Source organism: Hippoglossus hippoglossus, chromosome 1 (assembly GCF_009819705.1).
Source record: "Hippoglossus hippoglossus isolate fHipHip1 chromosome 1, fHipHip1.pri, whole genome shotgun sequence".
Lineage (NCBI taxonomy): Eukaryota > Metazoa > Chordata > Actinopteri > Pleuronectiformes > Pleuronectidae > Hippoglossus > Hippoglossus hippoglossus.
This window is the reverse complement of record NC_047151.1, coordinates 24,182,837-24,204,602: the sequence shown is the minus strand read 5'-3', so window position 1 is coordinate 24,204,602 and position 21,766 is coordinate 24,182,837. Positions and strand designations below refer to the sequence as shown.

The following is a 21,766-nucleotide window of genomic DNA, read 5'->3' as shown; positions in this document are numbered from 1 at the left end:
CAGTCAAAAGATTGTGAGTGACAGAACGCAGAGTGGATAAAGAAAAGAAAAAAGATTCAACATGATGTAATCTAAGAGAAAGTTTGGTTTCCTCATCCCGGTGTAGTGTGTGTGTGACGCGTACCTGCGAGTCGTACAGCGAGAGGAGAAAGACCTGTGAGCCTTTCACAGCTTTAACTGTCGTCATCACGGAGAAATTCATAGGGAACGGAGAATCTGGTGGGAACACACACACACACACACACATATTTAGACGCAGGCTCTCATGGCACAAATTCAAATTAATGGCATGAAACAAAGCCTCTATATTGAAATGTACCGGGGAAGAGTTGCTTGGTGGGAGCGCTCAGTTGGATCTTCTTATCGATTTTAAAGGAGAGGTCAGTTTCTTCTCTGCCCATCCTGCTGGTGCACAGACCGGCCTCCAGCGACACTCCCTCCATGTCCTCCGACAGCTCCAGGACCTTCAGGACATCGATAGGAGCGGCTGCGAAAAGACAAGAAAAAACGCTAAGACTGAGACGATGCTTGGGTTTGAGGATGAGACGATCTGAGGCTGTTCATCAAGCCACTAACTTATTATTAAGTATTAAAGTAGATTAAAGTAAATGAAAGACAAAAACAGGCCTGGTCGAAAATCACACACGCCCATTATTTTCTGCTGCAGCGTCACAAAACAAGTGCTGCCTCTGCGAAGCACCGGAAACCACAAGCCCTTTGTCATTAGGCAGAAAATAAAAAAAATAATCAGTCACCGAAGATTTTCACTGTCAAACCTCAAACACGACTCACACAAGATCAAAAAGCAGGGAAGGATCGGGGAGGATTCATCACTTTTGGCTCGGCTACAACCGAAGCTTTTTTTTTTTTATGATTTTCTTTCACGACTTTTTCTTTGACTGACTGGGGGTTACCACATTGGGGAGGAGGATGTCAGTGTGGGAATAAAGAGAGAATACAAAGGCTTGGATAGGATCAGAGGCCCAGTGACCTTTGTATTAACAATCGGCAATAAGGATCCCAGTTTGCTCGAATGTTATATAATAAGAGGGGAAAGCAAAGTATAATTTAAACCACACATACACGTCTGAATGAATTTTGTTATTAAATTGTGTGTCCTCTGTGAAGACACTTGTATCTTTGTTGTACTTCCTCTGAAGAAATCTGAATCTGAGAGAGATGGAATTAGATTAAACACTATTAAACAGCCATGTAATCTGTATCTCAGGGCACCTCAGATGATATTACAGCACTTACACCTCAGCTTCTTACCACAGGATATGGTTCATATCCCCACTGGAAATTAAACTGCGACCAAAACTGTTTCAGCTGTTTTCTTTCAAAGCTGCACAAATCTCTGTTGTTCCTTTTTAACAATGGATCAAACACTTCCTAGAGATTCTTTTTGTTTCATTCTGAGTCAAAACCTTTCCGTGTCAACCATTTGACGGGCGTAGCAGGCAGCCATTTTCAGAAAAACCAGCTCTGATGAACCCACCAAACATTTCCACACACACTTCCTCCACAGCACCTGAAGGCAAACGGTGTAATTGCTGAGCTGATGAATGTCAAAATAAGGGATTTTCCTGAGACACGGTTGAACGACACAAAATTACACCTTCTGTAAATGCACTGTTTGTTATTGTATGTAGCTACATTTGAAACATGTGGCTGACGTTTGTTGTGTAATTAGACCTCCTTGTAAACAGACTAATGAAATATAACCTGTGGTCCCCGTGTCTCTCTTTGTCTTTCTGTGACAATCTCGGTGTAATCGCAGGATAATAACTTCAACTTCATCCCTGACACAAGAAACACAGACTGCATCACACAACAAAGACTCATTCCAAGAGAGCAATTAAGGATGCATGTGTCCTAAACATGTTTCGGCCCAACAGAGCGCGCACGCACACACGCGCACACACACACACACACACACACACACACACACACACACACACACACACACACACACACACACACACACAAGGAATTAAAAAAGTAGAAGAGACACTTGGAATTCTACAAATGCAACCACAGTTTAGGGCAAAAATGCTGAACACATGCACAGCACACATGTGATCTCTTACTTAAACACACACACACACACACACACACACACACACACACACACACACACACACACACACACACACACACACTGTGAGCAGAAAATGATGTAAAAGATGAAACTGGGAGTGAAGATAGGGGAGGAATGTGCAACACAATGTACTGAAAGTTAAAAAAAGGGAGCGAAGGGGGTAAAGAGGGAAAATAGCAGAAATAATAGACGGTAGTGGAGAGGAGGGCAAGCCTCTACTGGTGTGGCTCCTTTTCACACGTATTTCTGAGGCTTACGTAAACCCTCCATCTGCCTCGCACCTTTCACCACACCAACGCTGTCTCACACACACACACACACACACACACACACACACACACACACACACACACACACACACACACACACACACACACACACACAAGGTTGGCAGAACGCCTGAATCTGAGCACCAGATGTATTTGTTGCCCATTCTTTCTGTTTGTCCATCAGTTTGTCCATCTGTCCGTCTGCCAGCCTGTTGGCACTCTCTCTGCATGTAATCCTGTCTTTCATGAACCTCCCATCATATGATTTACTGAAGCAGCTACAGCAGTGTTATTAAAACTTGGCATGCTCCAGCTCATAGATGCCAGTTTACGTTGCTTTATGGACTGAGAAAGGTTCGTAAAAAGTAGATGTTTAATAGATTAATTGTTCTCAGTGACCTGAGCTCCGATTGATGCTTTGATGCAGCTTCAAAGACGTCTTGCACGACACAATATGTTATCAGACTGACGACAAAAATTAGAAACACATGTACAATGTTAAGTAATGCAACACAACGGCTATGCAACACATCTAGATTGTTCACAGTGAAAGTTTTGTTTTTATGTGAGCTCACAAAACTTTACCAACCAGGTGGTGATGAAATACTGAATTGTGAATAAGCATCAGGCTTCAGAATAAAGTTTTTTTATTACTTTAATTGGTTTGACATTTTGTAATGTGATTGAATTGGAAATTTATTTGAAATAGTTGTTTGGCTGTAGAACTCTGGGGCTCTGTACAGTGGTGAGAACCTGCAAACATACTTTTCTTGAAGCCATAAATAGGCTACAAGGAAGCTCCTGGTGTTCCCTCAGTAGAGACAGTTGGACTTTAGGGAACAGACGTGTGCACAAAAATAGTTTTCATTCATACGGAACAAGAAATGATCGGCAGCACTGACATCTGAATGCAGCCCAGGACAAGACGAGACATGGAACCTCTGCACTTAAACACATCAGGTAATGTTTCGCTCTTCTGCAGATGCATTTCTTTTTACAAGCAAAACCACAACATCTAAATATTGTGATAATGAGCGCACGCAAGCACGCACGCACACAAACGCACACACAGATGCACATTGACACACACACGCTGTACATACACTTGTGTTGGAGCTCTGGTCTCCATCAACTCTGCTGCTCTACACTTGTGTGGGGAGCACCATGATCAACATGCACACACATGTAGAGTATGTCACATGTAATCCTCTGCATGAAGCAGAACAGCCATAGTTTGAACAGAAATATCATGAATGAACAACTCAACTATAACACTCACACACACAGGATAAGAGATGTTTGGGGGGATTTGAACTTTCCTGAGAAAAACAGGAACTCGGTGGAATTGACCAGGAAGGTTTTCAGAGACAAAATGAGGGTGAATAGTGAACTTGTGACACAAATTGTCCACAGTGAACATCCATCACACTTTGCTTCCAGGCATGGGTGGAAAATAACAGAAATATCAGGTTACAGTAGCTTTAGTTTGAACTCACCTATGTACACTGACAGCGAATAAGATAATAGACTGTTGGCTTGTTTACAACCTGTCCACTTGACTGTCTGTTTGGGTTTCTTTCCCAGTCATACTTTTCTTTATAGGGGGCATTAAGCCTTCATTTGATGGGACAGAGTTAAGCATGAAAGAGGGAGAAAGGAGCAAAGGGCCACGCTGGAATCAAACCTGTGGCCACTGCAGGAGGAATCAAGCCTCAAACATGGTCAGACCCAGTCTGACTTTTGTTGGTGCAATGTCACCATGTTTTGAAATCTCAGCAATGGCTTTGGTAACCCAGGTTTATCATTAAAACAAAGCAACCTGTGATAAATCTAAAAGCTTTAAGGTTTTACGAGGGTGTTTACGTTCAAACTTGGCAGGTCAGCGATACCAATCATACTGATAAGGCAACCTGGGAATGTCCCGTCCAAATACTGTGCCCTGTGCAAGTCAGTCAACTGATCTCAATCCAACTGATCTTGTCTTTCACCAGCAGAAGACAAAATATCCCCTGAAACAACAAAGAAACTTAGATGACTGACGTACAGGCACAAAAGAGCAGTGTTTGGGGGACAGGTACGTTTATGTTCATTTGTCCACTTAGGAGAGAGGCGTGCACAAAGTGGGGCTGTGTGATAAGGCCAAAAATGATATCAAGATAAAAAAAAACAAGTTCATATAAATAATTATCACAATAAATCTCACATTATTATTCATTTCAGGTCTAAAGACTCATTGCTCCTGAGTGAAGGTTGTGGTTTAAGCTGTTCTTGTTGGACAAAGAAAGATAGAGACATCTGAGACTTCTGAGGTTGCTCGATTATATATTATACCTCCCCCAATATATATTGGACGATATATTTTGGCGATTGATCGTTTTAGTGCCCTGCCCAAGGACGAGGGCAGCTTTTATCTCTACCAATGCTGACTCAGTTACCTCATGTCAGATTCCAGTTCTCCCTCCACATCTAAAACCAGATCACTGAGATCACTTTTTAAAAAAGGAGTGCACCAAAAACACTTAATTCTGCATTGACCTTGTATTTTACATGGTTTCTGTAACATATGGCCAAAACCTGAGCTGCTAAATATTGTCTGCATCTTAAACTATGGATGAATGGCTGGACAAGGCAAACTGAACAGATCTATTACAAAACGCTATGTGACAAAAAGTGTTTAAGTCTAAGTGGAGGCGACTGTCTTTCATTAAAGATCCACTTTTAGTAAGTGAAGCACTGAAGTTGATTCCCGGACACAAACATCACACACACACACACACAGACAACTTAATGGGCGCCATATTGGAAAGACGATGGATTTTCTGGTAACCAGATGTGTGTGTGTTTTTATGTGCATGTGTATGACAGACGACTGGTTAAGGGCTTTTTTTGTGTGTGTACCTGTGTTTGTACGTGTGTGTTTGTGATTAGTCTATCATTATCTTGGTAATGGCGAAGAATGCAATAACATGCCATTGGCAGAAACAAAAACAAATGCTTAGTCGAGCCTCCTACACAACGAACAAAAAACAAACACCACACAGGGGTTCAAATCCCCCACAGAGGATTTGCCCAAGGAGCCTGTCATTACAGTCTTTTACCTCCTTCACTCTTTCACTCTTTCCCCCTGCTCACTCTCTTTCTGCTGCGTCCCTCTCCAACATCTGACACGGCTCTCCTCCCGAGACAAAACCAGATGAAGGATAAAAAGAGGGAGATGAAAACCAGAGAGGAGACGAGGAGCGCAGAGAAAGAGGGAAGAAGAGGACGGTGGGACCATGTGTTTTCTTTCCTCTTAGTTCAGCTGGCTCTGATCAAAGACCCACACTGGATAGTCTCTCCTGCTGTCTGTCCGTCTGTCTGCTGTGCATACAGTACACTCACACACACATGCAATTACTTAGATGAACATTCAAATAAAGGAATAGAATCCCTGCAGAGCGACTGACATGTGCGTCTTATCTTCTTCTAGGAACCTGTGGCACTTGTGACACCGTTCTCCTCTTGACCCAAATAAGCAGCGACGTGTTCCACATACATTCATCCCCACAGTCCCTCTTCCTCCTAAACACAGATGAAAGCCTGCATCAATATTTGTCGGTCGCAGGACTCCGGCCCTTCTCCGACAGCTACACGTTGCTTTATGTGGCTCTGTGCTTTATTATTGTTGGATGTTGCATCATACAGAGACTTTGATTTGGGAGAACAAAGAGAGTGGCTATTTTTGAACGCAAGGGGAAATTTATAGCATGCAGACAAAGTCATGCCGGAGTGTAAGATATGTTAAAACGCAGTAAACGATAATCCTGAAAGAGGGAGAAAGGAGCAAAGGGCCGGGCTGGAACCGAACCTGTTTCCACTGCAGGATTAGATTTATGTGCTTCGTTGAGCTTTCTAGTGATCTGAATGTTTCATATTTCACGAACAATTAGACAACTAATCCTGTTGTGATTTAACAGTTTTTGTACAAATTAAATTCTGTCTAGTCTGTTATTTAAACTTGGCTCTAATCATTGGGTTCTCACTGGTGGGTCTTGTTTTTGCACCAAAACAGATTGCGATGACTCTTCTGACTGGGACTTGGAGAGGCTGGACTCAGACATTACACACCAGTCAGCTGCATTTGCTGTAAACTGGGACAAATCTGACTTCAATTTGAACGGGGCACAATATAGAAAGAAATGCTTTTGATAAATGGCTCGAACTACTTAATCAAAACAAGTCTGAGTCTTCAGCCATGACAGCAGATGCTACGTTATTAATGTTAGCATGCCAACATTTGCTAAAGAGCACTGAGCCCAGTGCAGCTGAGGCTGTGATGTCATTAGTTTTTGCAGGTATATGGTCATAAAATATTGGACAAATATAAACCTTTGACCTGATAGTGGCACTAGATAAAATGTTAAGGCATAAACAAAGCTATTCCAGTTTATCGTACAGGGGGCGAGAACATGTGCAGGAAATGTCATGGCAATCCAAGTTTGTGCAACCTTTCACTAAATGCATCATCACCTGACCCCTCCCTTTGTATGTAGGAGAATCCATGATGGAGAAAAACGAGAAAGACTTTCTCTACAGCCAGAGTTTGGTTTGTCCGTTTTAGGCGATTTCAGAAACATTGCGGTGCTGCAAGGTGCTGAGGACCCTCATCACTATGGAGAGATAAAGTTCTTATTCTGAGGTAACTTTCAGGTGATTATACTCTGAACATGATGAATATCATATTCTATTTCATTGTTTTGATTTCTATGGGTTTCTATGGGTTTCTTGAAGATTTGAAGATGTCAACTTGGGGAAATTGTGATGGATAATCTTCATTTTGGAACAACAGAAATGATTTATAATTTAATCAAAATAAATGAGAGATAATTAGATAGAAAAGAATTGGTAGTTGCTGCTCTAATCCTATGATAGCTGAAACAAGATTCATTAGAAGAATGTAAAGCTCAAATGTATTGATTTCACTGATGGTTGGTCACATGTTTTATAAATGTCAGTTGTCTGTGACACCTTCAGACCTCCCGTTCTGCACGGAACGACCTACGAGGGTGAAGCTATCATTCGAGAAGGTGACTCCAGACGTTGTTTAGGTAAGTAGACGGAAGCATAATCCTCCCAGACTACAATGAACCAGGGCAACCTATAAAGAATTCAAACATTAACATCTGGCTTTGAGTGGTCCTTCCAAAACACAGACGGACAAGAATGCATTTCTTCACTCACTCGAACATGAACTGATAAATTATTCATTCATTCACAGTGTCCAGCTTTGGGCGTTTGGTATTTTTCATGTATGGTTTCACCTTAAAAAAAAATCTGAACAGAATCTCCATTTCAGATTCTTCTCTCATTGTGTCCCTGTAGTTGTTTGAAGAATCCAACATGTCCTGACTGGGATTTCACAGGAACTTAAGACGGCTGTGGTTTGGCTTGAGCTCTGGTGGCTTGTTGAAAGAAAAAAGTTAAAGGACCAACTCTTCTAAAACATGCACCATAAACACATTATTTTGCCCATAAAAACTGTATTTCACTCATAGACATGGATATTTCACAAATATTTATCATCTTAACGGAAGCAGATGTGTTTGACCCCCACCACTGCCAGGACTTGGGGATAAATCTTGAGTGGTTCATGGTGGTCGAGTGGTTCGATTCAACAAAAAGACTCCCAGTGTCTGACTGTGAGGTCCAATTATTAACATGTTTATGGGTGGGGAGTCATTAAGGGATCGTTTCATTTGCACGAGCAGCTCATACTGATTGATTGTATGTGACGACTCATGAAGACATTAATCACACACTATTTGATAGCCGGGGGAAAGTTGAGATCATAGACTGTAAATAAAGATGGACGCCCTGTCTCCACTTCCTACTGTTGTACAAAAATGAAGCCAAAATATCCTGGATGCACCTTTGACATCATACGGAGCCAGATTCTGATCTAATGTCTAATTAAACACTTCAGTGTGATAAGAACAACATAAAATGACAGAAACCATGAAAAACGTGTTCTTTTACTTTTTCGTTTTGCACATGTCCCGTCTGCTAACATGGAGGATGCAGGGTTAATGACCTATACTGCAGCCAGCCGATTAAAGTCTATGGCTGACAAACATGACTTTCTTCAGCCTTCCCAGGTTCACGGTGGAGAAGTGAGTGAAAAAGACAGTAAAGGAGCATTGGCAATTAAAAAAGACAGAAAAGAGGGGCGTGTGTTTAGCGTGTTAAAATTCTTATATTGGTTAATTAGCAGTAAACACAAAGCGTGACCAAAGTGGGGGACTGGACACAGCAACACTGCCTTCCCCGGAGCTCAGCTGCTTGTATGAGTGCAGATATCTGATAAATTTGATTTACACACTAAATCCCTTGATAGAAAGCTACTACTGGGCAGAGAATTGAATCCATGTTGCACCTTTGGCCAGATCCCAGTGCGTGATGTCACAGCAGGTTTTTCCCATCATCGGTCAAATCAAAACCACCTGCTGTGACACCACTGATTGGGGTGGGGCCAGAAGACGAACATTTCTTCATCGAATGCAGACACACGCAGAAGCGTTTCTTAACATCGGTCTTTTTGAGTTGTGCTAAGGTAAACGTGGTGAGCTTAGCTGCTGTTGGAGCCAGACGATGAAATACAAGCAACACACATTGAAATGAACCAAGTGTTTTATACGCTGTAACATGTCCAACACTACCTGGCTGATTCTTCTGGGCAAACTAAACACTGGCATTACTTTTTATTGTGCCATCTGAACATCACACCATTTCCTGCACTAACATATTGCACAAGACACAAATCTAGTCTATTTACATTGGGGAGAGTGCTTCTGATTTCATCTTGACAACTGCAGATTTGCTTTAAACGAAACAAATTTGGGTTTAGCTGCTTTACATTGACAACGACAGGATTTTAGATGCAGTTTTTGAGCACAGAATACTCTCAATATTTCAAAAGCTAAAGATTGTGCAGGTCAGCTGAGCGCACATATCATATGCAGACAGTCGAGACAGGTGAGTGAGTGAAACCCCTCGGGCCAAAACATGACGCCGTTGACCGTAAATTCACCACATTGCTCAGATGTTTTGGGCCCTGTTCAGACCTGGTATCAACATCCAGCCCGAGAGATCCGATCACAAGTGGGCAGTTTGTTGGTTCACACCTGGATGCATCCTGAACGTGTTTCCTGTGACCACTTGTGATCAGATCTCACTTCCCGGTTCTGTATGCAGATGAACACGTACGTTTTTTAATTCTGTTCACAAAGCGTAAATTTAATGTTGTTGTTTTTAGCCAGAGTTGAAAGATGTGTCCGTTGTAACTGTGTTTGAAAATCAATAAGACTCAGTCAGTGTTAATACTGTGGTGGGGGCCACAAATACTGTAAATTAATATATGGGTAACATATTGGTAAACATCGGCTGAGTATGCGGTCATTCAATGTTACCCAGGAGACAATTACCTTTACACATCTAAAAGAATGTGGTCACATGCGTCTCAGGCCACCTCCGAATGTGGTCTGAGTGATTGAATCTCAAATGTGTCCTAAAAGGTGTCCTAAAAGGTGTCCTAAAAGGTGTCCTGGGTGCGTTCAAACCAGCATTTAGCGCTGCCCACTTGTGATGGGATCACTCAGGACGGGTGTTAATACCAGGTCTGAACGGGGTCTTTGATCATACTTCCCACCCAACTATTGACAACCTGCTGACAGCCCAAAAAAATGAAGAGTGACATGTGACTGACGACAGCTTAATACCAGGTGCTGTGAAAGTGTTTGTCCAGGTGCTCACGAGGAACAGGATGCACGATCTGTCTTTCTCTTCACCAGGAGGGTTATTTACAAATAAATCTCATTTACAAGAATGTGCTCTCTGACCACCAGGTGTGAGATGCTACAGGGTTCACAGCCTGACCTAGGTTGACCCCAGATGACATCTAAGGTCCAGAGGTCACATTAGTCACTTCAGTAATGACCTTCACAGACGCTGAGGTTTGACCCAGAATGTGTGTGTTATTACTTGATTTATTTTGGAATAATACCAGATGAAGAGGTACCTTTGAAACTATTTTTAAAACTAATGACTCATGAACTGTAACTAATAGCTGCCAGGCAGTTTCCCCCTTAATCCTCAGTACAAAGGGAGCTGGTTAATAGCTGCTTAGAGATTATTGGGACAAATACTTTTTGTCTTTCTCAGCATCTTTTCAGCAGGTGGAGGCAACATGGTAGAGTCTCTGCCAAGTCACCTGCTCGTTGGCTCTTTCACAGTGAAACGCCGGTGTAGTCCTGCCTAAAGCCGGTGGATGTTGACTTGCGGCCATTAAATTACAACAAATGAAGTTAAGATGATATATATGTCGTTCGGGAATTATTTTAGTTGTTTAAGAGCTTTCAATCTTATTAAATGATCATCCTCTGCAGATGAATTATTTTGTCAACTGTTGTTTTCAACTTTGAAGTTTAATTTTTAAAAGCATAGTTCCACATTTAGGTAATTACACTTAATCTCTTTCTTGCCAAGAGTTAGTCATCACTAATTCCCTGTAGCAACCTCACGTTGGCAAGACTCGAGGAATTTATATGACAGGCCAGGAAGTATTGTGGTGCATGGCCTCCCATGAAAGTGTCGTTTTTTACATGTTTTTGATGGAACATACAAGATACAACATGTTAATAGTGATCTTCAGAGGATCTGCTGGGCGGATGTTCTTATCTTTGTTCAGAGACAAGCTTAGTCCCTCTATTGTCAGTCTTCATGCTAACTTAACCTACTTGGCTATATCCCTACAACATGGACCAGAAATTCTTCAAGTGCCCAGAGAAAATGAAAAGGGTCATTTAACTTGTCATTAAAAACCATTGAGTACCACAAAGTCACGAAAAACTATTTGAATATCGATTTATTACTAAAGAATATGCCAACTCATTTGATCTGTCCTGACGCGTCGGGTCTGGTGCAAGCAGATTACATCATGATACTTCTAGATATCTCATTGTGATTACGTAATGGAGCGGTATTAAGTTAGTGGAGCCACAATGAAATACTGTGGGATATACTGTACATCACAAAACTATAAAATGAGACTTTACTGCTGAAAAAAACTGATGAATGCGTCTTATCTTGATGGAAATCAACGACACCAGGCTCTAAAAGCCCATAAAAGCTCCTCATATGATTCAAGTGCAGCTTCAGGGGGGAAACTGTAGGTGAACGTGCCCATTACACTCCAGCACAGCTCACTTCTGCTCCCCGTTACTCAGCTGTTAAATATCCCTGCATGCAGCTGTAAGAGAGCAGAGACCGATGCGGCAGGTATGGCAGAACAAGTCTGAACATATAGGCCAATGCCTTTTTCACTGTCTAGCGAATGTGCAGTGAGTGGGCTCGAGGAACGATCAGTTCAGTTCAATAAGCTTTAGGTCCTGCATGACCTGGCATGATAAAAATCATCTCTCAAAATACAGACTGGGGCCGGGTTTTGTTCTGGGAGTTAAGTGGAAAATGACTAGTTTTTGGGGGGAGGGGGGGATGGGATCTGTGCTTGACCAATTCATTTTCAAACCAACAAACGTTAAATTTTTCAAACCAAAAATTTGGGTAAATACACAAATGACCCAACAGTGAGTATGTTTGCTGTAAGGAAATAAAATGGTTATGGTTGACGATGGTTACATGTGACTTTTCAACTTGGCTTCCAGGAGCCTGTGAGGACCCGAGGGCAGGTGGTGACACAAGTATGAGACAGAAAGAAAGAAGGAGGGAAACCATGGACTGATTCAACTTAACGCTTAACGGCGACCCAACATCAGTTATGTCACTAGAAGTAAAATTCTGAATGTACAGAATAAATCCTCCTACCTGCTGTTGATGTGTGAAGCACCGCGACAAGCAGCAGCAGCGGCAGCAGCAGCCATGTCTCACGCACTGGACTCCATGGATCCATCCTGGTGCATGTGAAGGTGCGGCGGTCACTTACTCCCTCGTGGACACCTGCACCCAGAGGAGCTCCGGCTCTGCTCAACACTTCACGGTGTGTGTGTGTGTGTGTGTGTGTGTGTCTGCGCGTCTTCACGTGCGCACCGCCAGCTGCCAATTAAGCTCCTTCTTCTTCTTCGGGATGGACGGATGAAGAAGAGGGAGAGAAGCGGGGAGGAAGGGAAAAAAAGTCCCTTATTCTCAGAAGGTGTTTTCTCCTTCACCCGCAGAAAACTTTCCTCACTTTCTCTCCTCTCCTCCCTCCTTGCCTCCCCCTCTCCTCCTCCCCGGGGTGACCCCTCCCTTCCTGGAGTCTCCCGAGGCTCGCGGGGACGTGCAGGCGCATAATTACTGCGCGTGTCACTGTTTGCATCATTATTGTCTGAGTGATTTAAGGAACTGTGAGGTGTCACTGCCTCTCTCTGGCGCGCACGGACACAAATATGCACGCACGCACGCTTGTGCGAGCAGGTAAGGACCATAACACTGTCACGCGCATATATCTGTGCGCATATATCTGGCTAAATATCTAAATATCTGTGTGCATATACCTGTATACCATGCACAATGAACGCGCGTGCTTCATTTCATTTACTTCTCTCTCTCTCTCTCTCTCTCTCTCTCTCTCTCTCTCTCTCTCTCTCTCTCTCTCTCTCACACACACACACACACACACACAGACACACACTTTTACTAAAATGTATTCCCTAGCCCCTAACCCTAACCTTAACAATAACTAAAAGCCTAGTCCTTACCCTAAGACTAAACTAAACTTAATTCTAACCCTAACCCTGAAGACAGCCCTTTGAAAATGGGTGTGAAAGTAAGAACCGGCCAAAATGTCCCCACTTTCCCAAAATGTCCTCAATCCATAAGGTCTAGCCTCAAAATGGTCCTCACAAAGATATCTGTACAAGAGCATACACACAGATTTGTGCAGCTATTCTTAATAGGACTTTGCATTGACTTCCATTCATTGCGGAAAAAACCTTATCCCCAACATTAACCAGGACCAATTCATGCGTAACTTTAACTTTAACCTAATCACAACTCAAATCTTATCCCTAACTTTAACCAGGACCTCAGAAATTAAGTTTGGTGAATGGATTGGTCCCCATGAGATTAAGTGGTCCCTACAAGCTCAGCGTTTATGCTGGAAAAGGTAAAAACAAGTATACACAGACACACACACACACACACTGAGACACACAGACACACACTGAGACACACACACACACTGAGACACACACACACACACACACACACACACACACACACACACAAACACACACACACACACACAGAGACACACAAAGCATGCTAGGACAGGAGAACGTTGCTGCCCGACTAATAAAAATATGCTGCTGCAGATTCCAAATTCCAGTGCCTGTCTGTCTTTGCCCACCCCACAGTCTCCTCAAACACACACACACACACCATATTTGTCCTATAGGCACAATAAAAAAACACCAGCGTGCACTCTCTGCCTTCTGCTTCATGTGTAAAGGCGTTATCATTCTTTATCTCTAATGTGTAAAAGTCAAACAGAAGCCATCAAAAAAACCATTCAGCAGATGTTAATGGCTGAAGAGGCAGAGGGAACTTGAGCTCGGTACATGCACACACATGTATGTATCCACATGAATGCCTGTATGAGCCTCAAGACTCCCCTGCTTCAGCTGCAGCTTCCATTTACATTAGTCTGTATTGACATTTAGATCACAAACATGACCCAGACTGAAAAGATAAGGAGCAGGTGACTCCCAGGACCAAATCTAATCAAATCCAAATAGAACCAGAGCAATGTTTAAACCTTAAAATGCACTTACATCAGCAATTTAGGCTGAATTAATAAAACAATAGTTAAACTTAGTTTGACAACAGATTTTGGCTCATTTTACTTTGTATTGATAACTCAGAAACTATGAGATGTGTACACAAAGGAGGGGGGTGAATTTAAGTGCAAGTTTTAACAGTGAGTATAAGGAAAGAATAACTGTTCTTCAGTTTGATACCAGACTCTAAACGAGGAGAGACTCGGTCTAACATTCGCTGAGGTGGTAAAAAATGTAGATCATATGTTTTAAGATGCATTTAAATGTGGTGTGCAGTGATTAGCAGGAGTTTACATTTTGGTGACAGTAGAAACAGGAGTAAATTGCATCAAAGCACTCGTACCTACTGACTCTGTGTTTAAGAACGTGAGGAAAATGGATTCCAGACATATTTCCAGTGGTCGTACCTCCAGGTTCAGGTAACTTATGACTGTCAGCTGCACTGCTGCTTTCAAGTGTGTACATGCGTTTGTGTGTGTGTGTGTGTGTGAGAGTGCATGCATGTGCAAAAAAGATAGATGTTGTAATCATGTGTTGTCAAGACTGTAACGTTTCTTTCATCTATTCCGTGAGTCATAATTATAACTTTACGACTCTCACCCGGACAAATCTGAGGAAAAAAACATCCTCGTGCATCGTCATGCGTGTAATGTAGCCAGATGTGTGTTGGCTTGGAACAGCAGAGGAAGGCAACCCAGTCGTACAGTATGTCAAGTGGACACTTTTGAAGAAGTAATCCTGTTGACCACTGGGTGGCGTCGAACCTCTGTGCAGGGGCTTACATATGCTGACTTTGCTTCATATTTACTTATTCTTCACACTTTGTAGTTTAGTGTTGAGACAAAACAAAACAAAAGACAATTAAAAAGGTTCATCAGGTTCTGTAGTTATATCTGAATGATATTTTTTGGTCATAAAACAAAGAAATGATGTTGCAGATGAGTTGACAGCCACAGGACCGGTTAGATAATCTCCTCTGGGTTGTGGCTGTGTGCCCTGTCCATGTGACCCTCTCTGTCTCTGCCTCCCTGATCCTCTTACACTGACTCTCACCTCTTATAGTGGCTCATCCTGCAGAGCTGTAGCTCGTCAGCCTGAAGCTCAGTGAGGCCAAACCAGAGCGGAGAGGCAGCGGAGCCATGGCGAGCCCCGGACAGAAAGTGGTGCTGATCACCGGCTGCTCCTCCGGTATCGGCCTGAGGATGGCTGTGATGCTGGCAAAGGACGAACAGCAGCGTTATCACGGTGGGTGCAGTGTGTGTGTGTTTGTGTGTGTGTGTTACATGTATCTTGCAAAAGTATGCAGAGAATATAAATATATGACTGGGGAGTAGCTTGCATAAGAGTATTACATAGTCTGCATGATTATGCACAGTAAAGCCACTGTTTCCTACAATTTATGACTGAATTACAGTAGCGTAAATATTTAAAATCAGAAACATGTTAAAAGTTAATTAGGAAAATATTTAGACATAACCTTTAATCAATAACACAACACTCAGATCAAAGAAAATGAACTGGAATCAATTTATTAATGGAGGCTCTGGAGCAAATGAAAGGCTCCGTTCTCGATTCACGACTGAAGACGATGCTCCAAACATTTCCTCTTTCTACAGGGAGGTCGCTCTTATCTCTTCAGAGGGGTGTAGGTGCAAAAACTGACTTACTGACCTCACAGGAAAGCTCACACCACTGTCAAGTACTTAGGGCTCATTATGCTTAGCATCATGAAATGAGTGATAACTTAAACTTCTTTTGCCTTACGGTTGTTTTTCTTCAAATACTTACAAGAACAAATATGTGTGGACATCTGATTAACATGTCCTAAATTCATCACAACCGATCAAACTGCCACATAACTTTAAGGATTTTTTAAGAGTCTGTAACTTCGACGTCACTTCTAATGCGCAATTTTCTAGTTTAGCAGAATTTACCAAGGCGCTAATACAGTTACACAACTCAAGACAACTGCAGTCCATTAGCCTCAGATTGTGTCATACAACAATATCTAAGGTCTGGAAGACAGATTTTCTAATGAGAGAAACTTTATGAGAAACATGTGCCTGGGAGACAGGAAGCAGCTTTCATCACTCACAAATAGAGTTAATATTAAAAGACCATTTGCAAAGCGTTACCGCAGAGACTTTGCATCTGTTACTTAAAGTCCTTTTCAAAGTAGATTTATATTTAATATAAAAAGACAAAACACCATTTCATATGAAATGTATTCAGGGCAACAACATATGTTTATGTTTATGTCTCCCAACACAAAATAAATAATAACAATGGCAGGAGCCCCGTTCTGTAAATATGGCTTTGTTTACATACAAGATATTTTCTAGATTTCACCTTCTTTTGTATTCTTTACCCAGTTTTCCCAGTAGGCTGCTGGTCTGCCTACATTACTTTGCATAATCTCACTTGTCTGCTCACTGACTTTCCTCCTCTAAACTAATGGTTAGCTGCCTCTATCATTCAGAAAGGTACATTTAAAAAATCTAACTCTACAGCATACATTTACAAAAGGACATATTATTTATTTAAGGAGCTTAAATTAGCAAAAACACAGTTGACAAATCTCTACAGACATTGGTGGAGGACATGTTGGTTATCACTGTAAAAATGGCAGCTATGCACATAATGCACATATATATAATAGAAATCTTGATTATTGGTACATACTGGACATCATTAAATCGTCAAATTGAATTTCCCTTAGGAGATATTGATAAAAGCCCAGATTCCTGGGTGCTGTAGGGTCATTGAGGTCTGAAGTGAACTTCTCGAGCACGTAAACAAAGTTATGACCCTGATCCAAACTTAACCTTATGTCCCTCTTAAGACACCAGACAATAGCTAAAGCTACGGCACAGCCCTGGTTCGGCTTATCACGGCCTAGTCCTGGGCTATTCCTGGAGCAGGCGGGTGACAAGACGTTAATGCTGATGTAAACTGGTTTCTGTAACAGGACTGTTTTCAGCACAGTCTATATTAAGGCGTCTTAACCTAAACTTGTCTCTACTAGAATGACTATCTTTAGCTCTAGAGCCCGACTCACATATCGGCCGATATTAGCCTTATATAGACATGACGGTATCAGCATTTATGTTCGCTGATATAACAACTTTTATTTTACAGAATGAACAATACAGAAGAGATGTGTACTTGTGTTTACATTGTACATAAATATGTTTATTTTCTTATTTCAAGTTCTAGATACTTGGTTGTATTTGTGTTTTCAAGCATCGGGCCTCAATTACATTCAATAGATTAGGAATGATTGACATCGTTACAAAACAGACAGTAGCCTATATATCAGCTTATATATCAGACATTTTTTACTACCTAATATCGTTCCTGTTATTGGCCCCAAAAAATATACGTTGGACAAGCTCTACCTTTTCAACTGTCGTGTTCTCTCAGCAATTTGTGAGTTCCCTGAGAACTTCTCACTCGCAGTTCTCCATCTCCTTTGCTTCTTTCACTCTGTTCATTCCTGTGACACAATAACACACTAATTACACACAAAACCAGGATAACTCAGGATGGAAAATTTAACCTAAAAACTTCAAAAACATACATGTGCACACAGACAGAACGTGTCATGATGATTCAAAAGAGCATTTTACGGTATAAATATGTGTGTCTATAGCAATACACACATATCATGACACAGAATCTATTAACACAACACAATATGTGTGTACATTAGCCCCCATGCAGCCTGGGGCAGTGGGCTAAGTTTGACACAGCAGATATTGTCTTTATTGACTTCATATATCAGGGCAGGACGCCTAATTACATGTCTATTTAAAGCAGCAGCAGCAGCCTGAAGGCAAAGTGCTGGTGTTTTACATCCATTCACAAACTCACACTTGGAAGCTGCCCATGGAAACACAATACTCATATTGGCAAACAGCTTTTATTGTTTAGATTCTATCATTCTTCTACTTTCTTTTTAATTCATATTAATGTTGGGTTTTTTTCTTTGCAATTTGCCGGTTTTTGAATAATCTTCCTTATGATAAGACAAAGAAACGGCAGTGAAAACATCAGGTAACAACTTTTGATCAGCAAAATGGGAATCAATTTATTAATAAAATAATAAAATATGAACAACTCAGAATCCTAAAACAACTGACATCCTTATTTCATCTTAGTCTACATGACGAGGTGTTAAAGTTTTACCGGCCAGTACAGTATATACTCATTTAGGTCACACAAAAATAGTTTGGGGCTTTTTAGAAGAAGTCATTTTTGAAAAAACTCCAAAGAAATCACTGTGGGACTTCAGTTCATTAACCTTTATTCACGGCTCATTAATATACATCCTTTTATCCTCCATTTGTCCTGACAGAAACAGATCAAGAGTTTCCAAAGCAAATCACAACATATTAAATAATATTAAATTATCTCTGGCAAACTCTTCAGCTACTCAGTATGTTTCTCCCCTTGTCCTCCCGCAGTCGTCGCCACGATGCGTGATCTGAAACGTAAAGATAAGCTGCTGGAAGCTGCCGGGGATGCGTACGGGAAAACTCTCTCTCTGGCTGTTCTCGACGTCTGCAGCGACGAGTCTGTCAAACTGTGTATTAATGGCATCAAAGATCGACACGTGGATGTCCTGAGTAAGTACAAGTGACGGCATCAGGCTGTACCAAGGATTGTTGATACTGATTACACCCCCTCTTCATCTTCTTTTATTCCCCTGCCCTTCTTCTTCTCCCTTCCCCCAGTCAATAATGCAGGTATCGGCCTGGTGGGTCCTGTGGAGAGCATCCCCATCGAAGAGATGAAGAAAGTGTTTGAGACCAACGTCTTCGGAGTGATCCGCATGATAAAGGAGGTGATGCCCGACATGAAGAAAAGAAGAGGAGGACACATCATCGTGGTCAGCAGCGTGATGGGGCTGCAAGGTGAACAGAAACGGGAGGTGGGACGGGATGAGGGGAGGGAGAGGAGGCGGAGTGGGGGCGTTAAAGGGTACAGGGAGAAATAACCTGTGTGTCTGCTTCAGTGGATGATGGACGGATGGAGGAGTGGGTGGAGGTGAAGAATGACTAATGGAGTACCACAGCAGCTCTTCATTCATGTTGTCTCCAAACTGTCTCTGCAGGTGTGGTGTTTAATGACGTGTATGCAGCTTCCAAGTTCGCCATGGAGGGATTCTGTGAGAGCTTGGCCGTGCAGCTCCTGAAGTTTAAAGTCACGTGAGTCCCACTAATGCTTTGTCCATCAGCAATGGACAATCAATTGTTTTCTGAGTTCTTTGACTTCTTAAGGACGTCACTTCTAGGATTTATCATGGAATTGTCTATTTGCAGCTGGTTGACAGGAAGTGTTAACAAGGTTTTGCATCCACCGCTGGTAGTGGAGTCGTGGCTGATAAGACACAATCAGAAAGTGGATTCTGGTGTCAGCATCATTTCCAAACGTCGGCCTGTCCAGACTAAATAGTTAATAACTCCAAGGTCTCTTCCCTCAGACTGTCGTTGATTGAGCCGGGTCCCGTACACACAGAGTTTGAGGCAAAGATGATTCAGGAGGTGAAACAGAGCGAGTGTCCTGGAGCTGATCCTGAAACGGTGCATTACTTCAAGAACGTCTACCTTCCGTCTTCTATCGACATCTTTGAGTTACTGGGACAAACACCCGATGACGTCGCCAGAGTAAGTTCTCAAGTGACTCAGCCTCACTGTGCTTTATCTGTTTGTCTGCGGCTGTGATTAATCCTGTTAGTCTGACTGCAAATCCTTTTTTTTGTCCACAGTGCACCAAGAAAGTGATCGAGGCGAGTAGCCCACGTTTCCGTAATCTGACCAACCCGATGTACACCCCCATCGTAGCGCTGAAATACGCTGATGAAACTGGAGGTCTGTCTGTCCATGCCTTCTACCACATGCTCTTCAACATGGGCACTCTCATGCACGTCAGCATGACGGCAATGAAGTACCTCACCTGCGGGTGTCTGAGGAGCAGAACCATCTCACCAAACTAGACGCTTGACCGCGAATAATACAAACCATCGACTGCATATAAAGATGGACGACATGACAGCTCACCAAAAACGAGGTCAAGTAATCTTCATCGCCCCCCAGTGGCTAGCTGCAGCCTAGGTCATAAACCCTGCTTCTTCCGTGTTAGTGGATGGGACAACAAACTAAAAAGTCAAAGTACACATTAAAAAAACTTTCTCCAAGACGGCTACTGTAAATTCAGGTAGTTTTTATGACACTGACAACTTCTGATAAGTTTGGTTTTAATTAGTCATTTGATGCAATAAATATGGGATAAAAGTCATAATTCACAGCTGAGACTGACTCGTGATTGGTTGAGCATGTGTACAGGCAGGACCTCTGTACCACGGCTCCACGTCACGATCCCTACTGCGTAGACTCTGGCTCTGAATAGCGACAAAATGGCGTTGACTTATTTGTACAACAAGAGGAAGTGGAGATGCGCCGTCCATCTTTAGTTACTGTCTATGATACAAACACAATGAGTTTGTAGACCAGAATGAAGACAGCATTCTACCTCATCCTTGATTGTCAGGGGATCACGAAAAATTTGTGGAATTCTTACTGAGTATCTGTTCAAAGTCATGTAGCAGAAGTAAAATTGTCACCAAGAAAGAAAATGCCACACTTTGTGCTGTATATATGCAATATGTATTGTAATGAATAGTCCTATCTGTATTCTTGTGTATGTATAAAACTTTAGCGATATCAAACCTAGCTCCAATTTAGTTCAAATACTATAACAGTGTTCAAATGTATTCTAGCCTACCCAGAGTGCCAAAATAAATATTTGCACTTATGATACAACATACTGTACCCTGATTTCATTGTTTTATCCCAATCAGTCTCAGATAACTTCACATTTCCGACTGTTCTAAACTCAGCTTCAATTTGTTTTATTGTAGCCTATGTAACTGCATCTATTGAGATACTTTTGAAATACTGTCAGTGTATTGGAACACACTTTATTTGGCAATAAAAATGTGTCATTTATACCATCCAGGGGTTGTGTTAGTGCTTCTGAACAAGATATGTGAGCAAGACTTTAAAAAAATAACACACTTCTATAATAAACTGTGTAAGGGTTTAGTTGACATATAGAGGGGTCAACAAGTCTGGCCCTCTTTTGCACAACATTACTTACGGTTCTTACTGTTGAATGAAGTTACAGGACACTTCAAACTGAAAAGTTGTCAATAAACTACCTGATAAAAAAAAAAGACACATATTTTCACTTTGATATTATAAAGGAATTCAAATTGAGACACATTGAAACATTACTCATATTTATGGAGAAGGAGTGAGATTTAAAAAGTTTGTATATTTCTTCTCTCCATTTCGAATATGTATAATAATAATAATAACAATAATAATAAAAATGTATTTATAAAATGTATATATATCAGTGCTTTGACAGCAAAGCAAGAAAAGTAAATATAAGAAAAACAATTAAGTATTAGATTTATTTTTCCTCATCACTGTTTGTAAATAATATAGTATTTTTGGATTATATGAGTTGTTGAAAGATTTTATCCAAAAGGTTTTTGCTTTATAAATTATTATATTTCT

At 41.6% G+C, this 21,766-nt stretch overlaps 2 protein-coding genes across 2 annotated transcripts in view; one reads left to right on the top strand and one right to left on the bottom strand.

Moving 5' to 3' along the window:
* Positions 1-12,607, bottom strand: part of LOC117770202 (collagen alpha-1(XI) chain-like) — a 34,972-nt gene extending 22,365 nt beyond the window's left edge. The window contains exons 1-3 of the mRNA XM_034599349.1: positions 12,229-12,607; positions 320-487; positions 125-216 (exon numbers count right to left, since the gene is read on the bottom strand). Of these exons, the coding sequence (XP_034455240.1) occupies positions 125-216; positions 320-487; positions 12,229-12,313 (345 nt within the window). The 5' untranslated portion in view covers positions 12,314-12,607. The remainder of the gene's footprint in view (positions 1-124; positions 217-319; positions 488-12,228) is intronic.
* A 2,683-nt stretch (positions 12,608-15,290) lies between these two features.
* On the top strand, positions 15,291-21,215 carry LOC117770479 (retinol dehydrogenase 8-like). Its single transcript, XM_034599987.1, has 6 exons — positions 15,291-15,425; positions 18,647-18,808; positions 18,917-19,096; positions 19,297-19,390; positions 19,666-19,849; positions 19,951-21,215. Exons 1-6 carry the CDS (start codon positions 15,320-15,322, stop codon positions 20,176-20,178), a joined length of 954 nt encoding a protein of 317 aa, XP_034455878.1. The 5' UTR covers positions 15,291-15,319; the 3' UTR covers positions 20,179-21,215.
* The last annotated feature ends 551 nt before the right edge of the window (positions 21,216-21,766 follow it).